The sequence below is a fragment of the Ochotona princeps genome, chromosome 11 (genome assembly GCF_030435755.1).
Source record: "Ochotona princeps isolate mOchPri1 chromosome 11, mOchPri1.hap1, whole genome shotgun sequence".
Lineage (NCBI taxonomy): Eukaryota > Metazoa > Chordata > Mammalia > Lagomorpha > Ochotonidae > Ochotona > Ochotona princeps.
This window is the reverse complement of record NC_080842.1, coordinates 24,516,750-24,542,756: the sequence shown is the minus strand read 5'-3', so window position 1 is coordinate 24,542,756 and position 26,007 is coordinate 24,516,750. Positions and strand designations below refer to the sequence as shown.

General features: G+C 43.0%; 1 protein-coding gene across 4 annotated transcripts in view; it reads left to right on the top strand.

The window, feature by feature from the left end:
* PRIMPOL (primase and DNA directed polymerase) overlaps window positions 1–26,007 on the top strand; it is a 102,854-nt gene that overhangs the window by 45,292 nt on the left and 31,555 nt on the right. The window contains exons 1-4 of one of the 4 annotated variants that reach the window (XM_058669933.1): window positions 12,772–12,843; window positions 17,757–17,974; window positions 21,057–21,154; window positions 22,384–22,513. In XM_058669933.1, the coding sequence (XP_058525916.1) occupies window positions 17,795–17,974; window positions 21,057–21,154; window positions 22,384–22,513 (408 nt within the window). In that variant the 5' untranslated portion in view covers window positions 12,772–12,843; window positions 17,757–17,794. Of the gene's footprint in view, window positions 1–12,771; window positions 12,844–17,533; window positions 17,672–17,756; window positions 17,975–21,056; window positions 21,155–22,383; window positions 22,514–26,007 lie in introns of those variants that run through there. The other 3 variants (XM_004579259.2, XM_058669934.1, XM_058669935.1) reach the window with 3 other exon arrangements.

The window sequence follows — 26,007 nt, the reverse complement described above, 5'->3', positions numbered from 1 at the left end:
CTCCTTCCATTGGTCATAAGCTTACATCTTGCACACCAAGCAAGTCCTGTAATGAAAGTATATGTTTGTACACCAGCTTCTGTGCTAGCTTTCAAGTCAGGAAGCCCAACTTTTGGTGATTAACTGACTTGGTTCAGTCACAAGTCATGCGAGGGGGCCCTCTCTGCCCATTCAGAAGTTAACCAGCTCCATGCTGCTTATCTTCCAGAGTTCTATCAGATCTTTTCTGGCTTTCTACAAGTAAAGGTACTACCCATGCAATTTACCCCCTCACAAGAACAGAGAAAAAACGTAGGAAACAAGAAGAACAGAGAAACTGTAGTAATTTTCTCTAGCCTCTAGAAGCCATGGCTAGGTAAAAAATTCCAATCAAAATGCAAACTTAGAGGCTGGTTTTGTGGCTGGTAGGTACAACCAGCACACATGACACTGGTATCCCATAGGGACACCAGTTCTAGTCCTGACTGCTCCATTTCTGAGCCAGCTCCCTGCAAAGGTGATGGGGAAGGGAGTAGACAGAAGCTCAGGTGTTTGGAACCCTCTGCCCACGTGGGAGACCTGGAAGAAACTTCTGGCTCCAGACCAGCCAAGCTCTGATTGTTGTGACCATTTGGGGAGTGAACCAGCAAATGGAAAATCTCTGTTTCTTCTTCTCTAACTTTGCCTTGCCAATAAATAAGTAAATCTTAAAAATTCAAAGGTTACACAATCCTACCAACTCACCCACAAAAGCCATCCAGAAAGTCATAAGCAGTCTTTATATCTATATCTATATCTATATCTATATCTATATCTATATCTATATCTATATCTTTAATTTGAAAAGCATCTAGGGAAGAGAGAGAGTATCAAGGGATCAGTCTGCCACCTTCGGTTTCACTTGCCCAGTGTCTGCAACAGCTGGGGCCGGAACAGGTCGAAGCTGGGAGCCAGGTTTTTCAGAGGGGTGGCAGGGACTCAACTACTTTGAGCCATCACCTGCTGCCTTGCATAGTACACATCAGCAGGAAGCTAGAACCAGGATGGAGTTGGGACTTGAAATCAGCCTCTCCCATAATGGGATGCAGGTACCTCAAACAGCCCTTAGCCACTATACTCGCCTTCATTTTAACTATTTCTGAGTGTGTGATTTAGTGTCACTAAGTACAATTAACACTGTTGTGCAACTATCATCATAATCCATTGTCAGATCCATTTTATCTTCCCAAGTTAAAATTTTTCACCAAGATTCTCCTGTTTCTTGCTCTCCTGGAAAAATTAACTTCTTCCCTTTTTCAAAGGTCAAGTTCCTTTCACCTTTTCCCCACCCTCTACTTTTGATGGGAGACAGGATGGGAAAGAAGTGTCAGTATTTCAATTTAACCAGAAAAATTTGATGGAACCACTAGGAGGGGTGGTGGGCCTCCTTCTCTAGAAGCCAGTCTGTGCCTGGCATTTCTAACAAGGCTACCTGCTTTTCCATCATGTTATTTCTGTAGGAAGGGAAGAGGGTTGGTAATGCTTAGTTAGTAAGCAAACATTTGGTGAAAACATACTTTATGCCACAAGCCTGTTCTGGCCTTAGGACACAGTGGAACACAAGATCAAGTTTCTACTTTGAAGAAGCTTTCATTCAGATACTGGAAAGGCTCTGAAGAAAATATGGCAAGGTAATAAATGTGGACTGTGAGTTATTTTAGCTAAGGTGATCAGAAAAGTCATCTCCCAGGTGACTTTCACACTGCAGAGGAAAAGCATGCTTTACAATGACCACTTTGCCTGCTGAGACTGAAGAATCAACTGCAAATCACAGAGGAAGCACACAGGGCAATGACAAGCCTTCTGGATTAGTCTAGGCAAGGGATGAAGGTAGCTTGAATTAAAGCTGAATAGAAGATATAAGTAGTTAAGAGTCTGAAACTCAGGGCAGAGACATGGGATGAGCTATGCTGGGACACGCATCCTATTGTGTAGTGAATTAGAGGAAGTGAAGGTACAGCAAGCAACTAAGAGAAATGAGGGAAGTCAGGTGAATGTGGTAGAAGAAAGCATGTGGCAGTCTTCCAAAGAGAGGTTTAACTTCTTCAAGTTTTGTAGAAGTCAGTCCTGGTGAAGACAAGGACCACTTGGCTTTGTCAAGCGTATCAGGGAAACGATGGGACTGTTGGGAAAAACCATCCAGGGCTTGGAAGAACACACTGGGTTATCACTGAAGTGGGATGCTGAACATTGTTTAGAAGACTACCAGGACTTAGCTGACAGAATACTGTGTATTAACTAACCTTCTAGTGACTAGGGCCCATGAGGTCTGGGCCCGGCAGCGTGGCCTAGTGGCTAAAGTCCTCGCCTTGAACATGCTGGAATCCCATATGGGCGCCGGTTCTAATCCTGGCAGCTACACTTCCCATCCAGCTCTCTGCCTGTGGCTTTGGAAAGCAGTTGAGAACGGCTCAAAGCCTTGGGACCCTGCACCCACATGGGAGACCTGGAGGAAGTTCCTGGCTCCTGGCTTTGGATCGGCACAACACCAGCTGTTGCGCTCACTTGGGGAGTGAATCATCGGACGGAAGATCTTCCTCTCTGTCTCTCCTCCTCTCTGTGTATCTGACTTTGAAATAAATCTTAAAAAAAAGACTACCAGGACTTAGCCAATAGAATACTGTGTATTCTATTAACTAATCTAGTGACTAAGTTGTTTTAGAAGTCTGTCGGAAGTTAAGCTACAGAAAATGGATAGTTATGCACATGAGTTTTATCTATAGTAATGAAAGTGAATTTTGTCTTGTGATGATATAATTGATTTCCAACTTACAGAAATGAGTAGCCCTCTCAGATTCCTTTAAACTGGGCTTGACATTTTACCAGTGTCATTATTAATTACCTGAGTAAAATATCATATTCTATTTACATGTCAGCTAAGTTTCTGCCTTTCTGAAAGCTGTGTTTTAAAAGGATCAGTGTTGCTCAGTGGGTTGGAGGAAGAATGTGAGCATGTTCCTGGCGAGTAGGAATAGCACTTGCCAGTTGTGCTTGGAAGCAGAAACAAGAAACAGTAGGTGTCAAAAGATCAAAGTTACAAGAATTTTACCTTTTCTAAGTTTCATTTATTCATTTGAGAGGCAGAGTGACAGACAGGGAGAGAGGGTCTCTTCCATCCACTGGTTTACTCCCTGAACTCCGTCCACATCGCCCATGTGGGTAGCATGGCTGTAAATACAGTTGCTGTCATGCACTGCCTTCTTACGCACAGGAGTAGAGAAAGCTGGAGCAGCCAGTAATTGACCTGGTGCTCTGATTTGGGATGTCCCCATCACAGGTGATACTCACAGTGCTGTCCCTGGGACTTGACTTGACTTATTTGTAGTTATAGACTTGAGCAACACCTCACTTCATAAGGCAGAATAAAAGTTCCAATGAACCAAGCAGAGACGGTTGACTCAATAGACAGAAAGAGTAATAAAAGGGGCAGAAACACAGACCCAAAAGCCAATTCATTATTTCAAAGTTACTTTCCTTGTAAGGGTTACAGTAAAGGGAACTTTAGGACCACCAGCTAAAACTCTGGGGATTTGCCCATTCTCTCTCCCCTTGCTGACCTCTCAGGTGGTCAAACAGCTTAGTTTCAGCATGGTGGTGTAGAGCACTGGCATGAGTATGTCTAACTTCCATCTGTTGGGCTTAGTGCAGGAACCCAATCAAATCTATGGCTTTGCAAAACAGTACACTTAACAGAAGGAATGAGCAAGAGAGGAGGTTTCTTTTTAGGTGCCAAGGCATGATGAGAACGATACCGTAGAAAAATGAGACATTAAAAGAATAGAATGAAGGTCTTGAAGGGACAAAAGGTCCCATCCCTGTTAGATATGGAGAGGTATTCACTTGAGACAAGAATTGTCTCATTAGTGGTAATGGGAAGAAAAATAAAGGTTGTTGGCATAATACAAGTTGCTGGTGGAGCTGATGGGAGGAGCATGAGTTGCTTAACCAGTGGTATTCTCTGCCTAGCTGTGTGGCCTCACAATGACATTTCAGACAACAGTGGACCACATATATATGTCAGTGGTCTCATAAGATTATAATGGAGCCAAAAATTCCTATTGCCTCATGACAGCAAAATGTTGTGGTGAAACACGCTGTACTAACGGGTTTGTGGGATGCTGGCACTAACAAAGCTACTGCATTCCCTCTTGTATAAAAGTAGAGGTATAGGGCTGGAACTGTAGTATTGTGGGTAAAACCACATGTAGGCACTCGTTTGAGTCCTGGCTACTCAAATCTCTAATGTGCTTGGGAAAGCAGTGGAATATGGCCCAAATGCTTGGGTGTCTGCACCCACATGGGAGACCCAGAAGTAGCTCCTGACTTGGCATTGGCCTGGCCAAGCCCACATCATTGTGGCCATTTGTTGGGGAGGGGAGGGTGAACCAGTGGATGCTAGATATCTGTTTCACTACGTAACTCTGTCTTTAAATTGAATAATAAAATCTTTTAAAAAGTATAGAAGTAGTCATGTATAGTCTATAGCATTTGATAATGATCATAAATGTTTGTTACTGGCTTATTGTCTCTTACTGTCTTGATGTGATGCTTGGCATCAATTTAGGATGTTGATGACTGTCGGGAGCACTGCACGCGTGCCCTAAGATGGCGCTGAGACCTCTCCTCCTCCCCCCCCCCCCCAGCTTGGCGGTACACAGGTTTCAGGAAGTGCCTTCTGATTGGCCCGTAGCTGCATGCTTAGCGCGTGTGCTACGCATGATCAGAGCTATGATTGGCGTGCCTGCCGCGTGCATCGGTGACCTTTAAGCTGATTGGACTAGGATCGTATTTAGCGGTGGGGGTTTCAGGAAGAAGCGGGCCAGGACAGGAAGACGGAGATGGAGACGGACTGACTGAGACGGAGGACAGAGTACGACGGACGGATGGACGGACAGAAGAAGACTAGGGGCAATGAGGAGACTGGGAAAGGAAGCAGAGAAGCGGAAGAAAAACGGGAGGTAGTAGAAGTCCAGTCGACTGGCTGGGAAACGGACTGGTTGGAAAAATAAAGTTCCTCAAGAAACAGAGCCTGGAGTGTTGGGTGAATTCTTCTGCGGGACAGAAGACCCCGACAGATGACAAGAAAGCAAATTTCTGGGCATATGTTAGGCCATAATGAAGATTTTAGTAGAGAAATTGACAACAGGTGACAACTTGGAATCCAAGCCTTAGGATCACTTCTCAACTTCTTATAACACTATTAGTAACACTATTACTTCAGGGTATACTCACTTTACTCATAAACAAACCAAGAAGAAACTCCATTGTGGTACAACAGTATGCCCATGTTACTACTATTAATTATTTAAGAGGCCATGTCAAAGGATTAACCCATACCATTTAGATTAATGTAAGCAGTCTTTTTTGTCTTAATGTAAGTAGCTGGTGACTGAAAGAAAAACCTATGAATTAAAAAAAAGATAAACCTATGAATTTTAAGAATAGCGTTTAAAATAATGTCTTTCCAATTTAAGAAATTTTAAGAGTAAATTCTAAACACATTTACTTTTCTTTATTAATGAGATCTTAATATATTGCCCCAGTTATCAGTTGATTTTGATACACTACTAAAATTGTGTTTGATAAAGTAAAATGAATACAGTGTTAGCATCTGACATATGCACATTTGCTCTGTACTTGTCTGTGTTTTCCACACTCTTGGGAGTAGAGGTCTATTTCTGTAGTGCTCACCAAGGTATAACATTAGCATTACCTCACCTACATTAGCTAATGCCCAGCTGAGTGCAAGTCATGTAGGGATGAGTGAGCTCATCTTTGGAAGAATAAAAAAGAAAGAAAGAATATCCCAAGGGAACATTTCCTGCCCTATCTAGAGTTACCAGAGTTTAAGTTTTTTTGAACATTTTTAATTGACAAAACATAATACAAAGGGAAAATAAAGATGTCAGAAACATATCCTGGCACAGATGTGGACTTAGCATTAGTTGTTTCTTATTGTGCTGATGTGTGTAATGCTTGAGATGCTGGGTCTAAGAATGCATATGGATGAGGTCACTTGAGTAGATCAGTTGCCATGAGCTGGTACCCTGGATGACACCATCACTTCTCCAGTTTCCAGATCCCTGTAACATATGCTACTAAAACTACAACAGTCAGAGCATGTGACCAATAAAAGTTAGTGTCACTCTACAGTAGTTAAACATTTCAAACTGAGTTTTCCTCAAAAAGTAATAAGCTGGAATGCTTTCCCTGTTGACATGGTAGTTAGCCAATTACTCAGGGCAATAGTAAGGTAAAACAGAACAACTTAGCTACCGAATTAAAGCAAAACTATGAAAATTAGTTTCTAAAACTGAAATTTCTACATTAATTTACAATCAATAATTTGGAATAAAAAAATCCAAGCAATATATTATCCAAGAACAAACTTTGAAAGTGTGCCTATATAGAGATCTTAAAACAAGATATTAAATCAGCTAATATTATCCAGCTAATCTGTCACACACAATTAGGCTGTTTTTGGTGTCTGTCCTACAGAGAATCTTAGAAAAGTGATAAAATCTGGTCTCTACCTTAAGGAATTTTAAATCTCAAAATGTACATGAGACACACTGTTAATTTAAAAACCATTTACAAGATTTACCAAATAGCCAAAGACAAGAATAATGCCTTATGTGATTCGTGTTGTGCATAAAGCATTGCCCCAAAGTACTTCCTCTTACAGCCCATTCACATAGGTTCACATATATTTCTATGTGGTCTTTCCAGCAATACTCACAGGTGCACCAATTCCCTTAGACAGCTCAGTTAACGGAGATGTAGAGAAGTTCAGTAACTTCCAGTGACAGAACTAAGAAGCCATTAGGAAGGCAGATTCCTGCTACTCTATAATATGTAACATGAAGGTGTATTTCAAAGGAGGAAACAAAAATGTATAACCTCAGAAGCTCTAATTAGAAATTGACAGACATGGAAATAGTATATATGTACCCACTCTTTTTTTTTTTTTAAAGATTTTATTTTTATTACTAAGTCAGATATACAGAGAGAGGAGGAGAGACAGAGAGGAAGATCTTCCGTCCGATGATTCACTCTCCCCAAGTGAGCCGCAAAGGGCCGGTGCGCGCCGATCCGATGCTGGGAACCAGGAATCTCTTCCGGGTCTCCCATGTGGGTGCAGGGTCCCAAATCTTTGGGCCGTCCTCGACTGCTTTCCCAGGCCACAAGCAGGGAGCTGGATGGGAAGTGGAGCTGCCGGGATTAGAACCGGCGCCCATATGGGATCCCGGGGCGTTCAAGGCGAGGACTTTAGCCGCTAGGCCACGCCGCCGGGCCCAATGTACCCACTCTTAATGATGAAAAGAGGAATGCCAACAGTGGTGTTTCTGATGGCACTGCACAATATGCTTCTAAAAGCAAAACTCTGGCAGTGGGACTTTGTCCTAGAGGTTAAGCAGAGACATCTACATCCCAGATATATTAGTGCCTGCTCTTGATTCCAACTTCCTGCTAACGCTTGCCCTGGAGGCAGCAGGTACTTGCTTAATTAAGTAGTTAGGTCTCCTTCATGAACTTCATAGATCAAAACCGAGTTCCCAGTTCTGGCTTTGGCTTGGCTGAATGCTGGCTGTCGCAGCATTTGTACAGCAAACCAGCAACTGCTATCTCTGTCCTCTCTGCCTGCATGTCAAATAATTAAAAGCCAGCATCATATGAGAAATGTATTAGTAGTAGATTTTGGCCATTGTGTGAATATCACAGTGTGTCCATACATAAACCTAGTTAGTACAGGTCAAACGTGTACTGTTTTACAATAAACTTTTCTTCCATTTAAAGAGAGAGTACATTCTGGGCCTGGCGGCGTGGAATCAAACTCAGGCACTATAATGTGGTCTCATACATTAGGCTGAACACCTGCTCTACATATATGTATTTTCATATGACAGGTAATGCTATAGGTTTGTTGACACCAGCATTACCACAAACATGCAACAAATTCTTTGTACCATATTACCAACAGCTACAATGTAACTAGACTACAAGAATTGGGTTTTTTTTTTCAGCTTCTTGGGAATCTTAGGGGAACACCCAGGCCTATGTGTTTCCTCATTGAAGGATACATGTTTTGCAGTGCAAGAGTGTAACTGGTCTCATGTTAAACATTCAAAATGGATCCTTAGGACACATTCTCTACATCTGTTTGTTGAAAAAAGCAAAGATGAAAGGGCCTGGTGTGGTAGCCCAGTGGCCAAAGTCCTTGCCTTGAATACGCTGGGCTCCCTTATGGGTGCTGGTTCTAATCCCAGCAGCCCTGCTTCCCATCCAGCTCCCTGCTTGTGGCCTGGGAAAGCAGTTGAGGATAGCCTAAAGCCTTGGGAGCCTGCACCCTCGTGGAAGACCAAGAAGAGGCTCTGGTCTCCTGGCTTCTGATCAGCGCAGCTCCAGCTAGTCACTTGGGGAGTGAACCAGTACACAGAAGATCTTCCTCTCTGTCTCTCCCCCTCTCTGTATATGTGACTTTCCAATAAAAATAAAAACTAAAAAAAAAAAAAAAAAACACACACACACACACAAAAGATGATGCCTACTCATTATGGCTTCTGGCAAAAAATTTGAAAAATATCAGGAATATATTTATTACCCGTTAGAAAGAGCCATCTCAAAAGCAGCCACAATTCTAGATTCAGTAAGTGAAACAGAAAGAACATTTGTTTCACAATAGTTTGCATAAGAAGAATTCAGCTGTCATATACCTGAGGGTTAAGGTTTTTTTTTTAAATTTTAAAGATTATTTTATTTTTATTGGAAAGTCAGATTTACAGAGAGAAGGACAGACAGAAAGATCTTCTGTCTGCTGGTTCACTCCCCAAGTGGTCGCAACCACGAGGGCTGATCTAATCCATAGCCAGGAGCCAGGAGCTTCTTCTGGGTCTCCCATGCAGGTGTAGGATCCCAAGCCTTTGGGCCATCCTCGACAGATTTCCCAGGCCACAAGTAGGGAGCTGGATGGGAAGCGGGGCCACTGAAACATAAACCAGCACCCACATGGAATCCCAGTACATGCAAGGCGAGGATTTAGCCAATAGACTATTGTGTCAAGCTCACTTGCCTGAGGCTTTATGGAAATCTTGTTCCATCTGGTCTCTGAAATTGATTGGGAGTATAGAAAAATTGCTAAACTGGTGACCCTCATTCAGCATGAGGAAGTCAATCTCTTGATATTTACTATGTTATTCAGGCAAAACATGCAAACGGAAAAGTAAAAATTAAACACAGGTGCAACTAAATTCAGCAACATCAAATCAACAAAGATGATCTTTTCTCTAGCCTGGGCCCCCAACCAGGAAGCTTCCTGGAGTATTCTCTGCTAAGCAATGCCTGATTTTTCGTGGCTTAAGTCAGGGAGAACATAGTACTTACAATGTGCAACGGGTCTGTCTTCTCTCCAACTAGTTTACTAAAATGAGGAAATGGGAAGCCCTTGTAAGTAAGTTCTAGATATTTTGTACGAAATGTATATAGAATTGTGGATACTTTTTACAAAAATTCCTGATAACCTACAATGCCTCCCCACTCACTGCTTTGTCGACTCACTCAGGTTAAAGTCCACTTAATTAAAGACACTCTGCCTGCCAGAGAAGGTCTGAAACTGCAAAAAGTTAGTAGCATTTGCTCATTTGACACCTGCACCGTAATAATTTCCTGAACACTGCCGACAGAACACTGGCTACCCTGTGGCAGTGGGTGAGACAAAGGCCCCAAACCCACACAGGATTTCTGAGGTTTGTGAGTATTAATGAGAAGCTCAGGTGGCAGGTGCTAAACCCTGCCAAGGGCATCTCAGTCTCATTTCCCTTTACCCTTATGTAAAGGTCTACAGGGAATGCTGGAGGGAAGAACACAACAGGTAGAGAAACAACCAGGAGTGTACAGAACTTGATGTTTTAAAATCAGTTCTCCCAGAAGTTATCTGATCTTCACAACCTTGTAAGGTACAAAGATTTCACCTCACTTATGGACAGGCTAGGAAGTAGTGCCTTTGGAACCTGGTATAGTCTGACAACACAGTAGCCTTTTCCCTCTCATGTACTCATGTCTGTTTCAAAAAGAAAAAAAGAAGCTAAGAATTCTAATTTTTTTTAAAGGCTGAATGCCAGTGCTTCCTGTCTTTGGGACAGAGCTTAAAGAACCACCTCATGCTAAGCACCAGCATTAATGTTATGCCACTCATGTGAATATAAAGAGCGCTTTGTAACTTTCAAGGCGGGATGAAGCAATAGGATACTGTGTGAAGTTAGATTTGAGTGTAAAACAATAAAGCAGCATTATAATTGCCTGTATCAGATTAGATGCCGGTCTCTTTAGACAATCAGAGGCAAGGTCTTTTGTCCATGATAGCAAATACGAATCTGATTTAACCAGGTACAGTTTCATTTCTTTTGCTTTGGCCAGCTTTAAGTGCCGCACTACAAGACACTGGGGCCATTCATTAAATAAAAATAAAATTCATTCTTGCTTTCAAAAGCGGTTTTCTGCAGAAGAGGAAAGCAAAGCCCAAGCCCACAAGTCAGGTTGGGACCGGATGGTTTAAGCTTTCACTTCACTGTGAGATGATGTAATCACCTTGCCATAGGCTGTCTTAGCATCTCCTCCCACTGTCTAGAATAGAACGACTCCTCCCTTCGCTTCTGCAGTGTTTTCTAACCCGCAGGTTGTAGTCAGCATTCACTAAGCAATTCTAAAACATTTACTTTCCCTAAATATGGCCAAATTATTCAAGAAACCATGGCTTCTCAATTATGGAAATATATAGTGATGGAGTACTGGGGTGTATCATATACAGACATGGGGGTATAATGTAACATGCATCCCTGCTTCCGGATGAAAGATGGACTCCCAATGAAACCGTTGGACATGTGTAGACAGTGGGATGCTGGACTGTCTGACATTGTACCAACAATGTCGGGGTACGCAAATAAGAGACTGACAGAATTATAATTCCTTATGGAGGATTACACCATTGTAGTAAAATGGGGAAAATCTGTCGGGGGTGGGAGTTTTGGGGAAATCCCAGCCTATACAAAACTGTACCACATCATTCAAAATAAAAATATATTAAAAAAAAAAAAAGAACCATAGTGCTTCTGCGAGAACACCCGTGGAGGGCTAGCATTCACTCGTGCCAGGCTTTGAGTACACTGAATGACAATAAGGAAGACCATGATCAATCAATCATAGCCCTCAGAGTTTGCTCAGGATCTAAAAATAGGGAAGAGTAAACACACACCGACAGGCATGACACATCCCTGTTAGGAAGCGCCAGATGTGAAACACGGATTAGGAAGCCTTCCTTAGAGCCGAGAAACAGAACGTAAGTAGGATTCCCAGCCATCAGCAGATGTGCTGGGGACAGGGAGAATGCAACAGTATTCTCAATAGGTATGAAGGTCAGTGTGGCGGTGGACAAAGTGAAGATACCAGGTAGGACCGGGAGAGGTGGTGCCTGGCTAAGGGCTGCGGCTCTGCTAAACGCAAGAGGACAGCTTTCTAGGTTTTCCTGATGTAAAAGAAAGGATTGAAGAGGGGCCGGAGGCCCTGGAGACTGGAGGGCGGCTAGGCTCGGAGGAGAGAGCCAGAAACATCTGGCAGACATGTAGGAGGCTGACGAGGCTTAGTGACCGTTTGGGAAAGAGGTGTGGTGGGTGAGAGGCAGGGTGCGAAGGGCGCTGGTTCTTGCGAGGCTGAGGACGGGCCCTCTGAAAACAAAGATCACAGCGTGGTCGGCTTGAGCATGGCCGAGGGTATTTCACAGCAGCCCCTGCAGCGCCTTCCGCCAGGGCTGCGGAGTCAGGGGGTTCAGGTCGGCCAGGTCTCTCCCACCACAGCCAGGCCCCGCTCCCGACGAGGTCAGGCCGGGGAGGTTCTACCCCAGGGCCGCGTCTCTCCGGCTCTCGCCCTCGGGGCGCTCTCTTCCTGTGCCACTCCTCCCTCCTAGGCGGTTCGCATCTCGGCCTGCGGTCCTGGCCGCCGTCCTGCACCAGCATCCAGTCGCCCTCCATTCCTCTGCTCGGTCCCCAGCCCGGGGCCGGGCCACCCGCGATCCAGTACCGTCCTCCTGAGCTGGGATCGGTTTCTCACGACCCCGCACCCGGCCGCCTGGTTCCATCCTCCTCCTTGGCCTGGGCCTCCAGCCAACAGGGGTTTCTGTGCAAAGCCCCGCTCCACGTCTCCCGCCCTACCTCCCCTCTCTGGGTCTCGGCTCCCCGCCCGCCCAATGCTCGCCCTGCACCCGTCGCCGAAGTAAAACAAAGGATCTGCCTGCCAGATCCTGCTCACTCCCTCCGCCTTCTAGCAGCAGCTGCACAAGCCGCTGCCCCGAGGCAGGCGCTGGGCGTAGGAAGAGAAGCGGGACTAGGCTCGGGGCTCGTGGCGCCGCGGGGAGAGCCGGGAGGGTTGCACTTACCGCCCAAGCACAAGCACCTGGCAGGATTCAAGGCTGCACTGCTTCCGTCCACCGCCGCAGCCAGAGGTAGATCGGCCGCGGCCCCGCCCTCCCGCGGCCCCGCCCCTGGCCTGGCTGGCCTCCGTTATCACGGACGCCCCGCCCCTCCGGTGGCCCCGCCCCTGGCCTGGCTCGCCCGGGTTTACGCGGACGTCACGCCCCGCCCGGCGCCGTAGTCCCGCCCCTGGCGCCGACTTTGAAGTCGGGATCCGGCGTTTGCAGCAGGGGCTGGACGGTCTTCCGGCCGCGTTTACGGGCCTCAGAGGGCCGCCGAAGGAAACCCGTGGGCCGCGCCTGGCCCGCGCCTGGGCCGGAGACCAGCCGGAGAAAGCCGCCCCGCCTGAGTTCCGGGAGCCGCGCTGGTAATCTCTGCTTCCCCCTCAGAGGACCCTTTTTTCTCGTTTCCCCTCAGACCCAAAGTCGTGATTGCCTTTCCAGTGCTCGCCCTCTTCTGGGCCTGGGCGCCTTTTAAAATTTGCATTGGAGCGTTTTCCCGGAAGATTCTGCCCACGCACCTGAGCGCAAATTCTGCGTTGAATTTCAGCATTCCTGTGGCTCCTGTCGGGGTGTAAGGTCTGGGACAGTGTTCGCGGCGCAAACAGGTGGCGGCCATCTCAGTTTTTTCTTGTACCCTTTCTGCGAGCCCAGTCAGAATCCCAGGGCGCACCTCTGCTTAAAAAGGTTAAATAATTCCCTTGGACTTGAGGGCCAGATTCCCAAAGAGAAGCTGCAACCTTTCACTTTCCCAAGTGAAGGGAAATGCACTGTTAGCCAGGTGATGCCCGAGGTGGTGACAGGTGTGGTTAAAATAAGTCCTTACTCTTCATGTCTGGGCCCGTCTCAGCTTTCCTAGCAGAAGGAAGCTTCTTCGGGTCCATCATCCACAGCGGTTTCCTGTTTTCCTGAAAGTTAATTTATTTAGCCTGGGGAGCTTTTTGGGGAAACCGGCTGGAGGCACTCAGTAATTTCTCTTAGCAGATGAGGCAGTTTGTTCTGGACCTCGAAGGAGCAGAGTGCAGAGATGTACGTGGGGCCTTGCAGGTGGGAGGAATGGGTGCAGCAAGGCTTCTAGAATGGTCCAGGAGCAGGGGCTGTTGGCTGTCATTCAGTTGGCTGGAAGGCTGAACAAGAAGAGATGAGAGGCGATGTAGGGCACGTTGCTGGAGGGGAGTTGAGTCCTCACAGGTAAACTAGTGGAAACCAAGGGATGCTATGAATCATTTATGAGGATGCCTATGAGAGCGTTGGACAGTGATTTTTTTTCCCTCTTCACATTTGTTTTTATTTGAAAAGTAGATTTACAGAGAGGAAAGGAGAAACGTTTTCCATCTGCTCTTTCACTCCCCAGCTGGGCACAATGGCCGGAGCTATGCTAATTAGAAGCCAGTAACCTCTTCCAGGTCTGCTACGTGCTTGGGTCATCTTCCACTGCCTTCCCAGGCCCAGCAGCAGAGCTGGGATGGAAATGCAGCAGCTGGAACTCGGGATACAAGCACCGAATGTGGAAGCTCCGCCGCAGCACTGGCCTCAGGACAGTGGTTTAAGGATGAGTCATTGGGTATTTTATGGTGTTTGGATAATGGCTCCTGTGCAGAGGGAGTAATTAGATAAGGACAACATAGCACTGTGCTTTTTGATCCCTTACAACAGGTTCTTGGGAAATTTAAATATCATCCAGAAGTAAGCATAAAATTACAATGACCATAAATTAATTATGCAAATTAATTTTAACAGTGTTTATATAAATTTAGAATGATAGAGTTCATAATCTATGGGTTCACCTTTCAGATACCCTTAACGGCCAGGGCTTGGCCAGGCAAGAGACTCGGAGCTCAAGAACATTAGGGAGTTGGAGAGGAAGCCAGGTAGCTGGGACTTGATCCTACACTTGAAATATTTAATCTATTTGAAAGGCAGAATCAAAGAGGAGCAGAGGTAGCCATCTTCCATTAGCTAGTTCACTCTCCAAACGGCTGCCACAGCCAGGGCTGGGCCAGGCTGGTGTTAGCAGCCTGGAGCTCCATCAGAGGATCCCAAGGGGATGGCAGGGGGCGGAAGCACCTGGGGCCTCTGCTGCTGCTGTCCTAGCACATTAGCAGGGAACTGGTTAGGACAAGGAGCAACCAGGAGTCAGACTGGCACTCATGTGGGATGCCAGTGTTGCCGTGTTACATGCTTTTTATGAATACGTTAGGAGGAGAAATAGTGTTAAGTCATAATAAGAAAACACTTTCAAGTTTCAGAAATTTTCGAAGCATTGGAACTTGTATATGACCAGAAAGCACAAAATACTGATGGATGTAAGCTTATGTAGAATTCTCCCTCTATGTGGGTAAATAAACAAATGAAAACCAGGAGCACGGAGATGCAGGCTGGGGGGCCCAGGGCCTGGCAGGCTTCAGCTGCCCTGGAAGCCAGAGACTGCAGCACATGGCCCTCCAGCTGCCCCTGGGAACCAGGCCATCACATGGCGAATCTGGGCAAGTCTGGGCATTGGCTAGAAAGGGTACAGATTGGAGTCATGGGCAAGTCTGGGCATTGGCTAGAAACACAGGGTGCTCAGGTTTGGGTTGTTTTCCCCACTTCCCTTGTACCCCTTTCTCACTAGTTAACCTTCACAGGATGGACCCAGCTTGGTTCTCTTGTCTTACTCCTTTAATTGTCAAATTGTATAAGATCTGGTTAAATAATGTTTTTTTAAAAAAGCTTTTTAAGACTTCTTAAAATACAATAAATGTTTTGCTTTGGATGTTGAAAGCTGTTAATAAAAGTAGTTGATGATCTCTGGTGAATAGGAGCTTTCTTATGCAGGAATGAAAAGCGTTTCTTCTGTGGGGACAGTCTCCCTGACAGTGGGGGGAGGAGGAATTTAATAGTCCCAAGTCAGAATGCCAGATGCTTTTCCGAGCTCCATTTCCTTTGCTTCTGTCATTCAAACCTCCTATGTGAATGGTTCTAGCCCCAGCTGTCTTGTGACCCTCATACCAGCTGTTAACATTGTTTTGCCTTGCAAAGAGCATCGGGGTTTGAAGTAGACTGAACTTAACTGTTTCATCTGTGTTGACACTCATGGTTTCCCCAGTCCAGTGAGTCACAATTGATGACTCTGAGACCTTCACGGTTGCCAGTGTAGTGGGTAGAGCCAATGTCTGACAGTGGCATCCTGTGTGAGTGCTGGTTTCGTGTCTTGACTCCTGCGCTTCCAGTCCTACTCCCTAATAATGGCCTGGGAGAAGCAGTAGAGGTTATTCCAAATGTCTGGGCCCTGCTCCCCACATGGGAGACTCTAATGAAGTTCCTGGCTTTTGCTTGACCCAGCCCTGACTCTGGTGGCCATTTAGGGAGTGAATAAGCAGATGGAAGATCCTTCTGTTTGTAAATTTTTCAAATAAACAAATATCTTTTCCTGGTAAGATTTCAGGCTCCAATTGTGAACTTCTGCTTGGTTCTCCTAGTCACGTTAGTCAGACATGATTGTGAAGCAGGTATCATTGCATCCAGCGCTCTTTGTTGTTGCTGAGTAGTCAGTGGACTTGTAGGAAGGTTGACAAATTTCATACAAGGAAGTTTCTCAGGTTTATCTAAATACAGTGATATTTTATCTGTATGTGAATCAGAAAAGATTTATTATTCAAATTCTGTTAAGGAACCATTGACAACCTAAGGCAGTTTCTTTAAAACAAATTACTCTACCACCTGAATCCAATAAAATGATATTCCCTTCCCAAATATACTTTTTATGAATTTTTTATCAGTATATTTTATCTATTTATGTTTCCTGGCTAATAATTTATAGTTTTCAGGTGTAACTAAGAATAACATTTATTGGGTTTGTCTCGGTTGATGCCAGATTTGAAATCTGTGAATCTTACATCTTTTAACAACCAAAACACTTATATCCTTCGCTAGAGGATTCTGTTTCCTTTTAGGGAGCATACCATTTGCCAGTGAATTTGTGTGACCGTAAAGTTTTCTGCTAAAATCCAAGACACTGTTGATCAGCTTGCTAACTAGAAAGGCATTGGCAAAGATAAATAGGAATTTACTCTCAAATGCCTTGTTATATTTTATTATTTCTCTTTAAAACACCTGATATAGTTATTTACTGTATAAGTAAATGGCATGGATGATATTAATAAAGAAACAGATTCTCAGTTTTCTGTTACCCTGTGAAGATCAGCCCAGGCTTATTGGCTTAAAAATACTGTTTGTTACAGTTTTGTTGGTTGGTGGGGCAGTTCTGTGGGTCTCTCCTAGAGCTTTCTCATGCCTTATTAAATGATGGATGGATTATTCACAGTGGTTTAACTCGTGTAGCTGATAGTTTTGGCTTACTGGCTGCTGTTTGTTGGTTCTTCTCCATATGGCTTTTCATCTTCTCTGAGGTTAGTTTTAGCATGACAGTTTCACACTAAGACGCCAGGATAGCCAAATCTGATGCGCATTTGCATCGTAATCTCTGCTTGTTTCACTTCTGTCAGTGTGACATTGGACAAAGCAAGTCCGTAGAAGAGTGAGCTTAGATGGTGCATCTTAATGGGAAAAGTGGCAGTGGTTTGTGGCTTTCTTTAAGTTTATAATAGTTTTCTTCCTCGTCTAAAAAACACTTTTTCTTTGTAAGTCAGGGAAAGTATTGCCTAGTTCCCTTATTTTGGCCTGGCTACCATTGAATTATTGTATGGAAACAAAATTCTATTACCATGACATACCAAACTAGCCATCTGGTGATTCTATTTCAGTATGCATAATTATTTTTCCCAATATAACCTGTATTGGGAGAGAAGAGGACACAATGGAAGAACTGCATATTGATGTCTAGAAATGAGCTCTGCATTGAGAAAAAAAAAAAAAAAAAAACACGAGAATGGTGGCCAAGGTGGTAGCAATATGCTGAGCCTGATAGTTCGCATGTTCTGCAGTACGATGATTACTTAATAAAGGTACAAAAAGTGCATACATCTACACAAGGCTTTGAAATCTGGGAAATTTTTGTAACATTCTCAAGGAAAATTCATATTCAAGATGATACAGATTTCTATTTTGCAGTTGATTAAATTCAGAATCGGGAAGCTTTGTTATCTTGTCTAAGGTCATATTGTTTGACGCTAAAGCCAGAACTTAAAGATTTCTTATGACCAGCCTACTCTTCTGCTTTGTAAAACTCCATGCAAAGAATAAGATATAAAGAAGGTAAGTGCCTGGAAAAGTTTGGAAATTTTATCAAACAAGAAAAAAAATCTAAGTAGACATTTTTTTTTTTTGTTCTAATCAATAGATTACATGGAATAGGAATCATCCTGGGTTTCTGAACTAATGAATAGAAAATGGGAAGAAAAGCTGAAGCAGATCGAAGAGCGAGCATCTTATTACCAGATGAAACCACTGTGCTCCGTGTATAGGCCAAGATTGTCCAAACTGGAAGAACCACCCTCCATTTGGAAACTATTTCATCGTCAAACACAAGCTTTTAATTTTGCTAAAACTTGTAAACAGGTAATTACCATATCATTTTTATAAAAAATTTTTTTCAATCTATCGTTTCTCTGTTTCAGGCAATGCACTCTACCAATGGCAACAATATCACATGATTTTAGAAAAATATCCTTATGAATTTTCAGCCATTTAACTTATTTTAGTAATGAGGAAGAATGATGTATATCTTCCCATTAGTTTAGAGAATTGGCAGTGATATCTCAGTCATGGTAGTCCTGAAGGAAGAGTGACTATACATTTAAGTAGAGGGGAGGAAGTATTGTACATGCCACCCCTACAGATAACATGGTGCTCAAAAAAAATCATCAAATCAAGCAGTATAAATCTACACTGCACAGCCTTTGTTAGGTACTGTGAGGAAAATAAATGCATATATAATATATACTCTTGATGCTGATGCTATAAGCTTCAACTGCTGTTAAGTCTTATGGGAAGAATGCCACTTTCCTCACATCTCATCCCCATAGTTTAGGGAATATAGTGAAAACTATTCTTTCTTGGTATAACCCATTCAGGCATCAGAAATTAAATTAGTGACAGATTCTTAGTGTTGGGTTTTGAAAAAGGCACAGCGGTGTTGCTTGCTGGACTCGCCAGTCTCTAGTCTGTCGAATTGATTTCAAGATCAGGTAGCTGAGTCCTCTTTTGATTTCTCACATATGAACCTGCAAGTATCCCATGTGGGCTCTGGCTTGAGTCTTGGTTGCTCTATATTGGTCCAGCGTCCTGCTAGTGAGCTGGGGGAGCAGGGGAGAATGGCCCGTGGGAAACCTGGAAGCAGCTCCTCACTTTAGCTGCTGCCCAGCTTCAGCCTTTGTGGCCATTTGGGGTGTGAACAGCAGATAGAAGGCACCTCTGTGTGTGTGTGTCTAAATCTGCCATTGAAATAAATCTAGAAAAATCTTCAGCTTCTCTCTCTCTCTTAAGATTCATACATTTTTCTTGGAAAGGCAGATTTATAGAGGAAAGAGAAAGAGAGATCTTCCGTCCACTGGTTCACTCCCCAAATGGCTGCAGCAGTCAGAGCTGAGCCAATCCAAAGCCAGGATCCAGGATCCATGTTTCCCACAGGGTACAGGGTCCCAAGGCTTTGGCCTATCCTTTGTTCCTTTCCCCAGGCACTAGGAGAGAATGGAGTTGATGTGGAACAGCTGAGACACAAGCTGGTGCCCATTTGGGATGCTGGTGCTTGGAGGTGGAGAATTAGCCTGTTGAGCCATTTTGCCAGCCCCAGCTTAATTTTCTAAAACAATGTGAATATTATAAAGTATTTGGGCTACAGTTAGTAACAAATCTCTAGTACATTTGGATATGTGTGGGAGTCCATTTTTAAGGGTTATTTACTGCAAAACTGGTTTAAATATAACCATTCATGACTTCTGCCATGAAGAGCTTTTTCTAGTAAACAAATATACCACGGTTGAGGTTTGGGTGGTATTGTGGCATAGTACACTAAACCTCTGCCTGTGACATTGATATCCCATATGAGTGCAGGTTTGAGTCCCTGCTACTGCATCTGAGGAAGGTGTGAGTGCTTGGGCCCCTGAACCCATGTGGGAGATTGAGGGCAATATCTATGCTTCTGGCTTCAGCCTGGTCCAGCCCTGACCATTGCAGTCATTTTGGGGGTAATCTAGAAGATGGAAGATTCTCTGTTTCTCCTCTTTGTAGCTCTCTTTCAAATATACAATAAATCTTAAAAGAAAAAAGATTAAACAACTGTCTGTGGTGCCAGCCTATGGGCGCTGGTTTGAGCCCAGGCTACTCCACTTCTGATCCAGCTCCCTGCTAATGCGCCTGGGAAAAGCAGGAGAGGGCAGCCCAAGTGCCTGGGCCCCTACACCCATGTGGGAGACTCAGAAGGGGTCCAGGCTCCTGGCTTAGGCCTTGCCCAACCCTGGCTGTTGTGATCATTTGGAAAGTGAACCAGTGGATGGAGGATCTTCTCCATCCCCAGTGCTCTCTCCACCTTCTCTCTCCCCTTCCGCTTTGTCCCTGCTGCTTTCCCCCTTATTGCTCCATCCCCTCCCTCACCGATTCCCTCTCCCACCTTCTGTCTTCCCCACTTCTCTTTCCCTTCCTCTCCACTTCCATCACTCTGTGTTTGAATTGATGTAAACTAAGAACTAAAACTTTTACAGAAAGTCAAACCAGTATGATGGAATTAAAGCAATTTTTCATTTTAATATGGATATTTTCATTGTTTCCACCTTACTGTGTATTATACGAATGATTAAAAAGAAGCACAAATATTTAAACTTTGAATGATGTATATCTAATGACTGTCTTTAACTCCTGTCTTCTCTCTAAACCCGAGGTTAGAGATTACGTCTAAGCTTTGATTTTTCTTTGAAAGGGAGAGTTACAGAGAGAAGGAGAGAGAGATCTTCCATTCGCTGATTAGCTTCCCAAATGGCTATGATGGGTTGAGCTAAGCCAATCCAAAACCAGGAACCAGAAACTTCTGAGTCTCCCATGTGGGTCCAGGGATCCAAGGACTTGAATCATCCTCTACTGCTTTCCCAGGCTATAAACTTGGTGCTGGATTGGAAGTAGAGCAGCTGGGGCATGAACCAGCACCACAGGTGGAGGATTAGCTTGCTGCACCCTTGCACCAGCCTCTGTTGTCTTTTTTATTGTTTTATTTTGTTTTTGTTGTTGCTGTTGGGAGTCAGATTTGCAGAGAAGGAGGAGAGAAAGATCTGTGCACTGGTTCATCCCCAAGTGGCCACGATGGCCAAAGCCGAGCCAATCTGATCCTAAGCTGGTAGCCACGAGTTTCTTCTGGGTCCCCAATTTGGATGCAAGGTCCCAAGGCTTTGGGTCATCTACTGCTTTCCCAGGCCGCAAGCAGGGAGCTGGATGGGAAGTGGAGCAGTTGGGATGTGAACTGGCACCCAGGTTGTATCCTGGTACATGCAAGGCAAGGACTTTAGCCACTAGGCTATTGTTCCAGGGCACCCTGTTGTTTTCAGTCTTTTAATGAAGCAAATGTTAAAATCAGATTCTGAAAATTAAATAGCTACAGTTGAATATAGATTTGCGCTTTTTTATTTATTTCGCATTTTTAAATTTTATACAGGATGTACATGTATTTGCTTTGGAGTACAAAACAGGAGATGGACAGCGTATTTATCTTGTCACAACCTATTTTCAGCTCTGGTTTTACTACAAATCTCGGTAAGTCATTTATAACAAAACAACACTTAAATTACATTTCCTTCATAGTAATTTTGGTGAAATTAATTCAGGCTGAATTAGCTTTCACAGTTTTTTGGCCACAGCATTTGTTATTCCTTTCCTGTTAGAATGAATTTCGGAAGTTTACTTCTCATGACAACACTCATCATCTCACTGGGCCTTGGGAGAAGAAAATCATACAAACACACATTTGTGTATCTAAAGAAAATACTTCTTCAAATATTAATAACTAGTAATCATAAGTGAATACTCATACTGTTAATACTAAGTATCTGCTTTGAGTGACCTATCCAACTATTTTTCAGACTTGAGTAATGTAAGAGAAGGGTCGATAGGCATGCCCTCTAGGCTTAGAAGTACTTGCACTATTGCTACAGTGTCTCCATCTTTGTAAGCATGCAACACTGTGTAGATTTAGTTATGGTACATCCATCCACTGTCACATGGAGCTGCATTGAAGTTGGTAGAGTGACATGAATGAATGCTGTTTGGCTCAGACTAAATCTCACTTTGCAATATAAATTAGACTGCTGCAAGTGTCGGAGCGTGTGTTTTGAGATCCAGTCCTGCCTGTGCCACTTGATGACACTATCTCCCCTTCACTTTCTGTCCAAATTATCAGAAACCTTTTTTTGTGAAGGAGGCTGCCTGAACTTCATTTAGCCCACCTCTCATTGACTTACTAGGTAATCTGTGTAAAAGTCATTCCTCTGCATAGCAGGAAGAAAATTACTGGAAATGTAAGCAGTTGGGAAGTTTACTGAAGTTGGATGATTTGGAAGGTTATTTTTTTTACCACTAAAAAGTATTTTCTTCCTATAAATTCTTCTTATAAATTCTTACGGAGAATTCATGGGATCCCAAAAGTATTCCCCGTTTGAGAAAAAGCATTCTTTTCTGAAAATTTATTTCCTATTGACACCAAAGCCCAATACAGGGGTATTACATAAGATGAAATTCACCTGTGTAATGAATCTCACTGTAGGATTATTTTCCAGTTATACTATTGAGTGTGATTGTTACAGGGTGTTTGGTGGCGTTCTGGACACTATGAGCTGTAAACCAGCTGTAACCAGGCTCACCCAGTCTTGTCATGACTTCCTACTTACCTGTGCTTAAACATACTTAGCACAGTACTTGAAATATCAGGTCAACTGCCATATTTTAAAGCTATACAATAAATAATACTTTTGTATTACTCAATTTAGGAAAAATCTCTTGCACTGCTACGAAGTGATTCCTGAAAATGCTGTGTGCAAGCTTTATTTTGATTTAGAATTTAACAAGCCTGCCAACCCAGGAGCTGATGGGAAAAAGATGGTCATGTTACTGATTGAGGTAGATTCTTTTGTTTTGTTTTTTCCATTGATCTCTTCAGTTACTCAGTGAATCCTGCCCGTGTATCCTGTAGGTTCCATGTTTGCCATCCCTTTTCTTGTTACTTTTCCTTGGAATTTTCAATTTTTAGTATCTCTTTTATGAGTGAACTATGAGAAGGAAGCAAGGTCTAGTTTATGTCCATATATTTTGTAGTGTTACTATACTTGATTTTAAAAAGCTTTGAAAAAGACACAAACTGGAATTTTCTATGGTTTGCGATTATGTGTTAATTCTCTGACCTTCATTATAAATAGCCAATATTGGGAAAGACCAGGCCAAGTAATTTTCGTATAAAAATTGGGCACTGATATGAGTTTAATGGAAAATAGTATCAGAATGCTTGAATTGGCACTAATTGGCAGAGCAGTTTTTTCATGTAACTCAAGAAATAGGAAATTAAGCTCTGGAAGAGATTGACTCCTTCCTAGAACCTTGTCTAGTAATACTGTTGGCACTAATTTCAATGGAGAAAAAAAGAATGTAGCTCTAGTATTTTAATTTAGTTGTGGCAAACAAAGTTTCTAAAAAGTGGAATGATATGAATTTGAACACAAAAGTCCTATCAATGTTGTTAATTTTTTTTAAAGATTATATTCCATGAAGTGTAATTAAAAATGTATTGGCTGTTATCTGCACTCAGATTGAATCTTAGCATTTATCGATTAGTTATCCTGTGCTTTAAATGTTAACTAAATAATAATTTTATAGTCAAGCCATTTTCTCTGTTAAGATCTACCCTAATTAAAGTGTATCTGCTTTTATGTTGGGTCTGTTCGTGTTTGATTTTGCATTTATATGAAAGACACAGCAAATACTTTTCAATGTATATATTGTCATATCTTTGAAGTAAACAAAATAGATATAAAATCTTCTTCCTCTCCAGAACCAAAAAAAAAAAAAAAACATTTTTCTTAAAATGATAATTGAATCCTTAAAAATAAATTTAAATTCTATATTTCATAATAGTTAGCAAATTGTTTTGAACATTTAACTTTAATTATGTTCTCAGTCCATAAATATTGACTTGCTCCTGGTGTGTGCAATGCCTCTACAGTCCACAGGAAGATCTGTTGTGTGGGTTCTTTGTGTCCTGAAGGGACTCAGGATTCAGACATTTCCATTGGCACTTAACTATGGGGATGCCAGCAACAAAGAGGTAGCATATTGTATGAGAAATTCAGGATTTCCATAATACTAATACTGACACAGATACTGTTATAACATAGGTAAACGCTTGTATCAAACATCCTGCAAGTGTTTCATTTTTTTCCAGGTTCTTCACGATGCCTTAGTCCTAAACAACGGATCTGCATCAGCAAAAGCTGGAGAAAAATGTACTTAACATAAATTTAACAGTATCTTTTATTTAACTTGTTTACCATGTTGGTAGAACAATTCTTACTAGGAATATTTTATTTAGTATAATGCCTTTATATTACAATATTGAAGTTGGTTTCTTTTTTCTTTTTTTTTGATGTAGCAAGTTTATAATCCAAGTGATTTTTTTTATTGCATTTCATTTAATGACATTGTTTCATAGGCTCTGAGGTTTCCCCAATGTCTCCCCGTACGCGTCCCCCATGGTGGATTACCCCACCTTATTGCAGTATTACAGTTCAAATCCAGTCATGATTTATTTTTTTACATGTTTGTATGAAAAGGCATCTTCAGTTAATTCTTATCTTAATTCAACAGGTGGTTAATGAATAACTGGTGAGTAATAACATAGCATATAATACCCTTTGATTCAGTGACTCCACTCACAGATTGCCATAATTCAGCCAATTAGACTAGATTCCAGTGCAAATTCATTTTATGAAACCTTGTCACCAGGTAGCATTGCTGGAGGAGTCAAATATATTCAACTTCTGGATTTTATGACTTAATTATTTAAGTAACTTAAATTTTTCTTATTTTTTTAATTTGTAAACCCTTTCAAAGCATAGAAGAGTTGTACACTTCTAATTTCTTAGAGAATTATGGAGTAAAGTAACATCTCCCTTCATCCTGTTGTGCAGTAGAACTCCAGAATGTCTTTTTTTTTTTTTAAAGATTTATTTATTTTATTACAAAGTCAGATATACAGAGAGGAGGAGAGACAGAGAGGAAGATCTTCCGTCCAATGATTCACTCCCCAAGTGAGCCGCAACGGCCGGTACGCGCGGATCTGAAGCCGGGAACCTGGAACCTCTTCCGGGTCTCCCACGTGGGTACAGGGTCCCAAATCTTTGGGCCGTCCTCGACTGCTTTCCCAGGCCAAAGGCAGGGAGCTGGATAGTAAGTGGAGCTGCTGGGATTAGAACCGGTGCCCATATGGGATCCCGGGGCTTTCAAGGCGAGGACTTCAGCCGCTAGGCCATGGTGCCGGGCCCCCTCCAGAATGTCTTACTCCTGTCTAGCTGTAGCATAGCACCCACAGACCATGCCTTCCCCACCCCTCTTGGCATGTTCATGCCAGCCTCTGATGACTGTAAGTTTTTACCTTTTGTGCACCTGTTCTTTTTTGAAGACTACATATGAGTGAGATCATGTGATGATTGTTGTGCTGTGCTTGGCTTAATTCACTTAGCATATTGACTTTAAGTTCCATCCAGGGTGAAAAATATTTACTTGTTTTTTTTTTCTAAATGGCTGAGTTATTGCCTACTCTATATGCCTAATGTATTTTCATTATTCAGTTGCTGATGGACATCTGGCAGTTGTGAATTGTGCTACAAGAAACATGGGTGTAGGGCCTGGCAGCGTGGCCTAGCAGCTAAAGTCCTTGCCTTGAAAGTGCCCGGGATCCCATATGGGCGCCGGTTCTAATCTCGGCAGCTCCACTTCCCATCCAGCTCCCTGCTTGTGGCCTGGGAAAGCAGTTGAGGACAACCCAATGCATTGGGACCCTGCACCCGCATGGGAGACCCGGAAGAGGTTCCAGGCTCCCGGCTTCGGATCGGCGCGCATCGGCCCGTTGCGGCTCACTTGGGGAGTGAATCATCGGATGGAAGATCTTCCTCTCTGTCTCTCCTCCTCTGTGTATATCTGGCTGTAATAAGATGAATAAATCTTGAAAAAAAAAAAAAAGAAACATGGGTGTATGCGGATAGATGTCTCTATGGCAGTTGCATTTCATTTCACTGGAATATACACGCAAATATGGGACTGTGAATCACAGGGTAGTTATTTTAGTTTTTTTGAAGAACCGCATACTCTTTTCGCAATGGTTACACATTTTCATTTAAAGAACTTAAATTTTTAAAGTGTAACTTGGAGAGAAAATTGAATAGAGTGATTACTTATGTTGCCTAGGTTAAGTAAATTTATCCTCTTTAGTTCTAGAGCAAACTGTCAGTCTTGTCCTAGTAATATGAGTGAACTCAAAGAGACATAGTTTCTTAGTTCATGAAATTTGTAATCCAGTGGATGATAATGAATTAGGATAGATTTAATAGCTTAAACAAGACCTG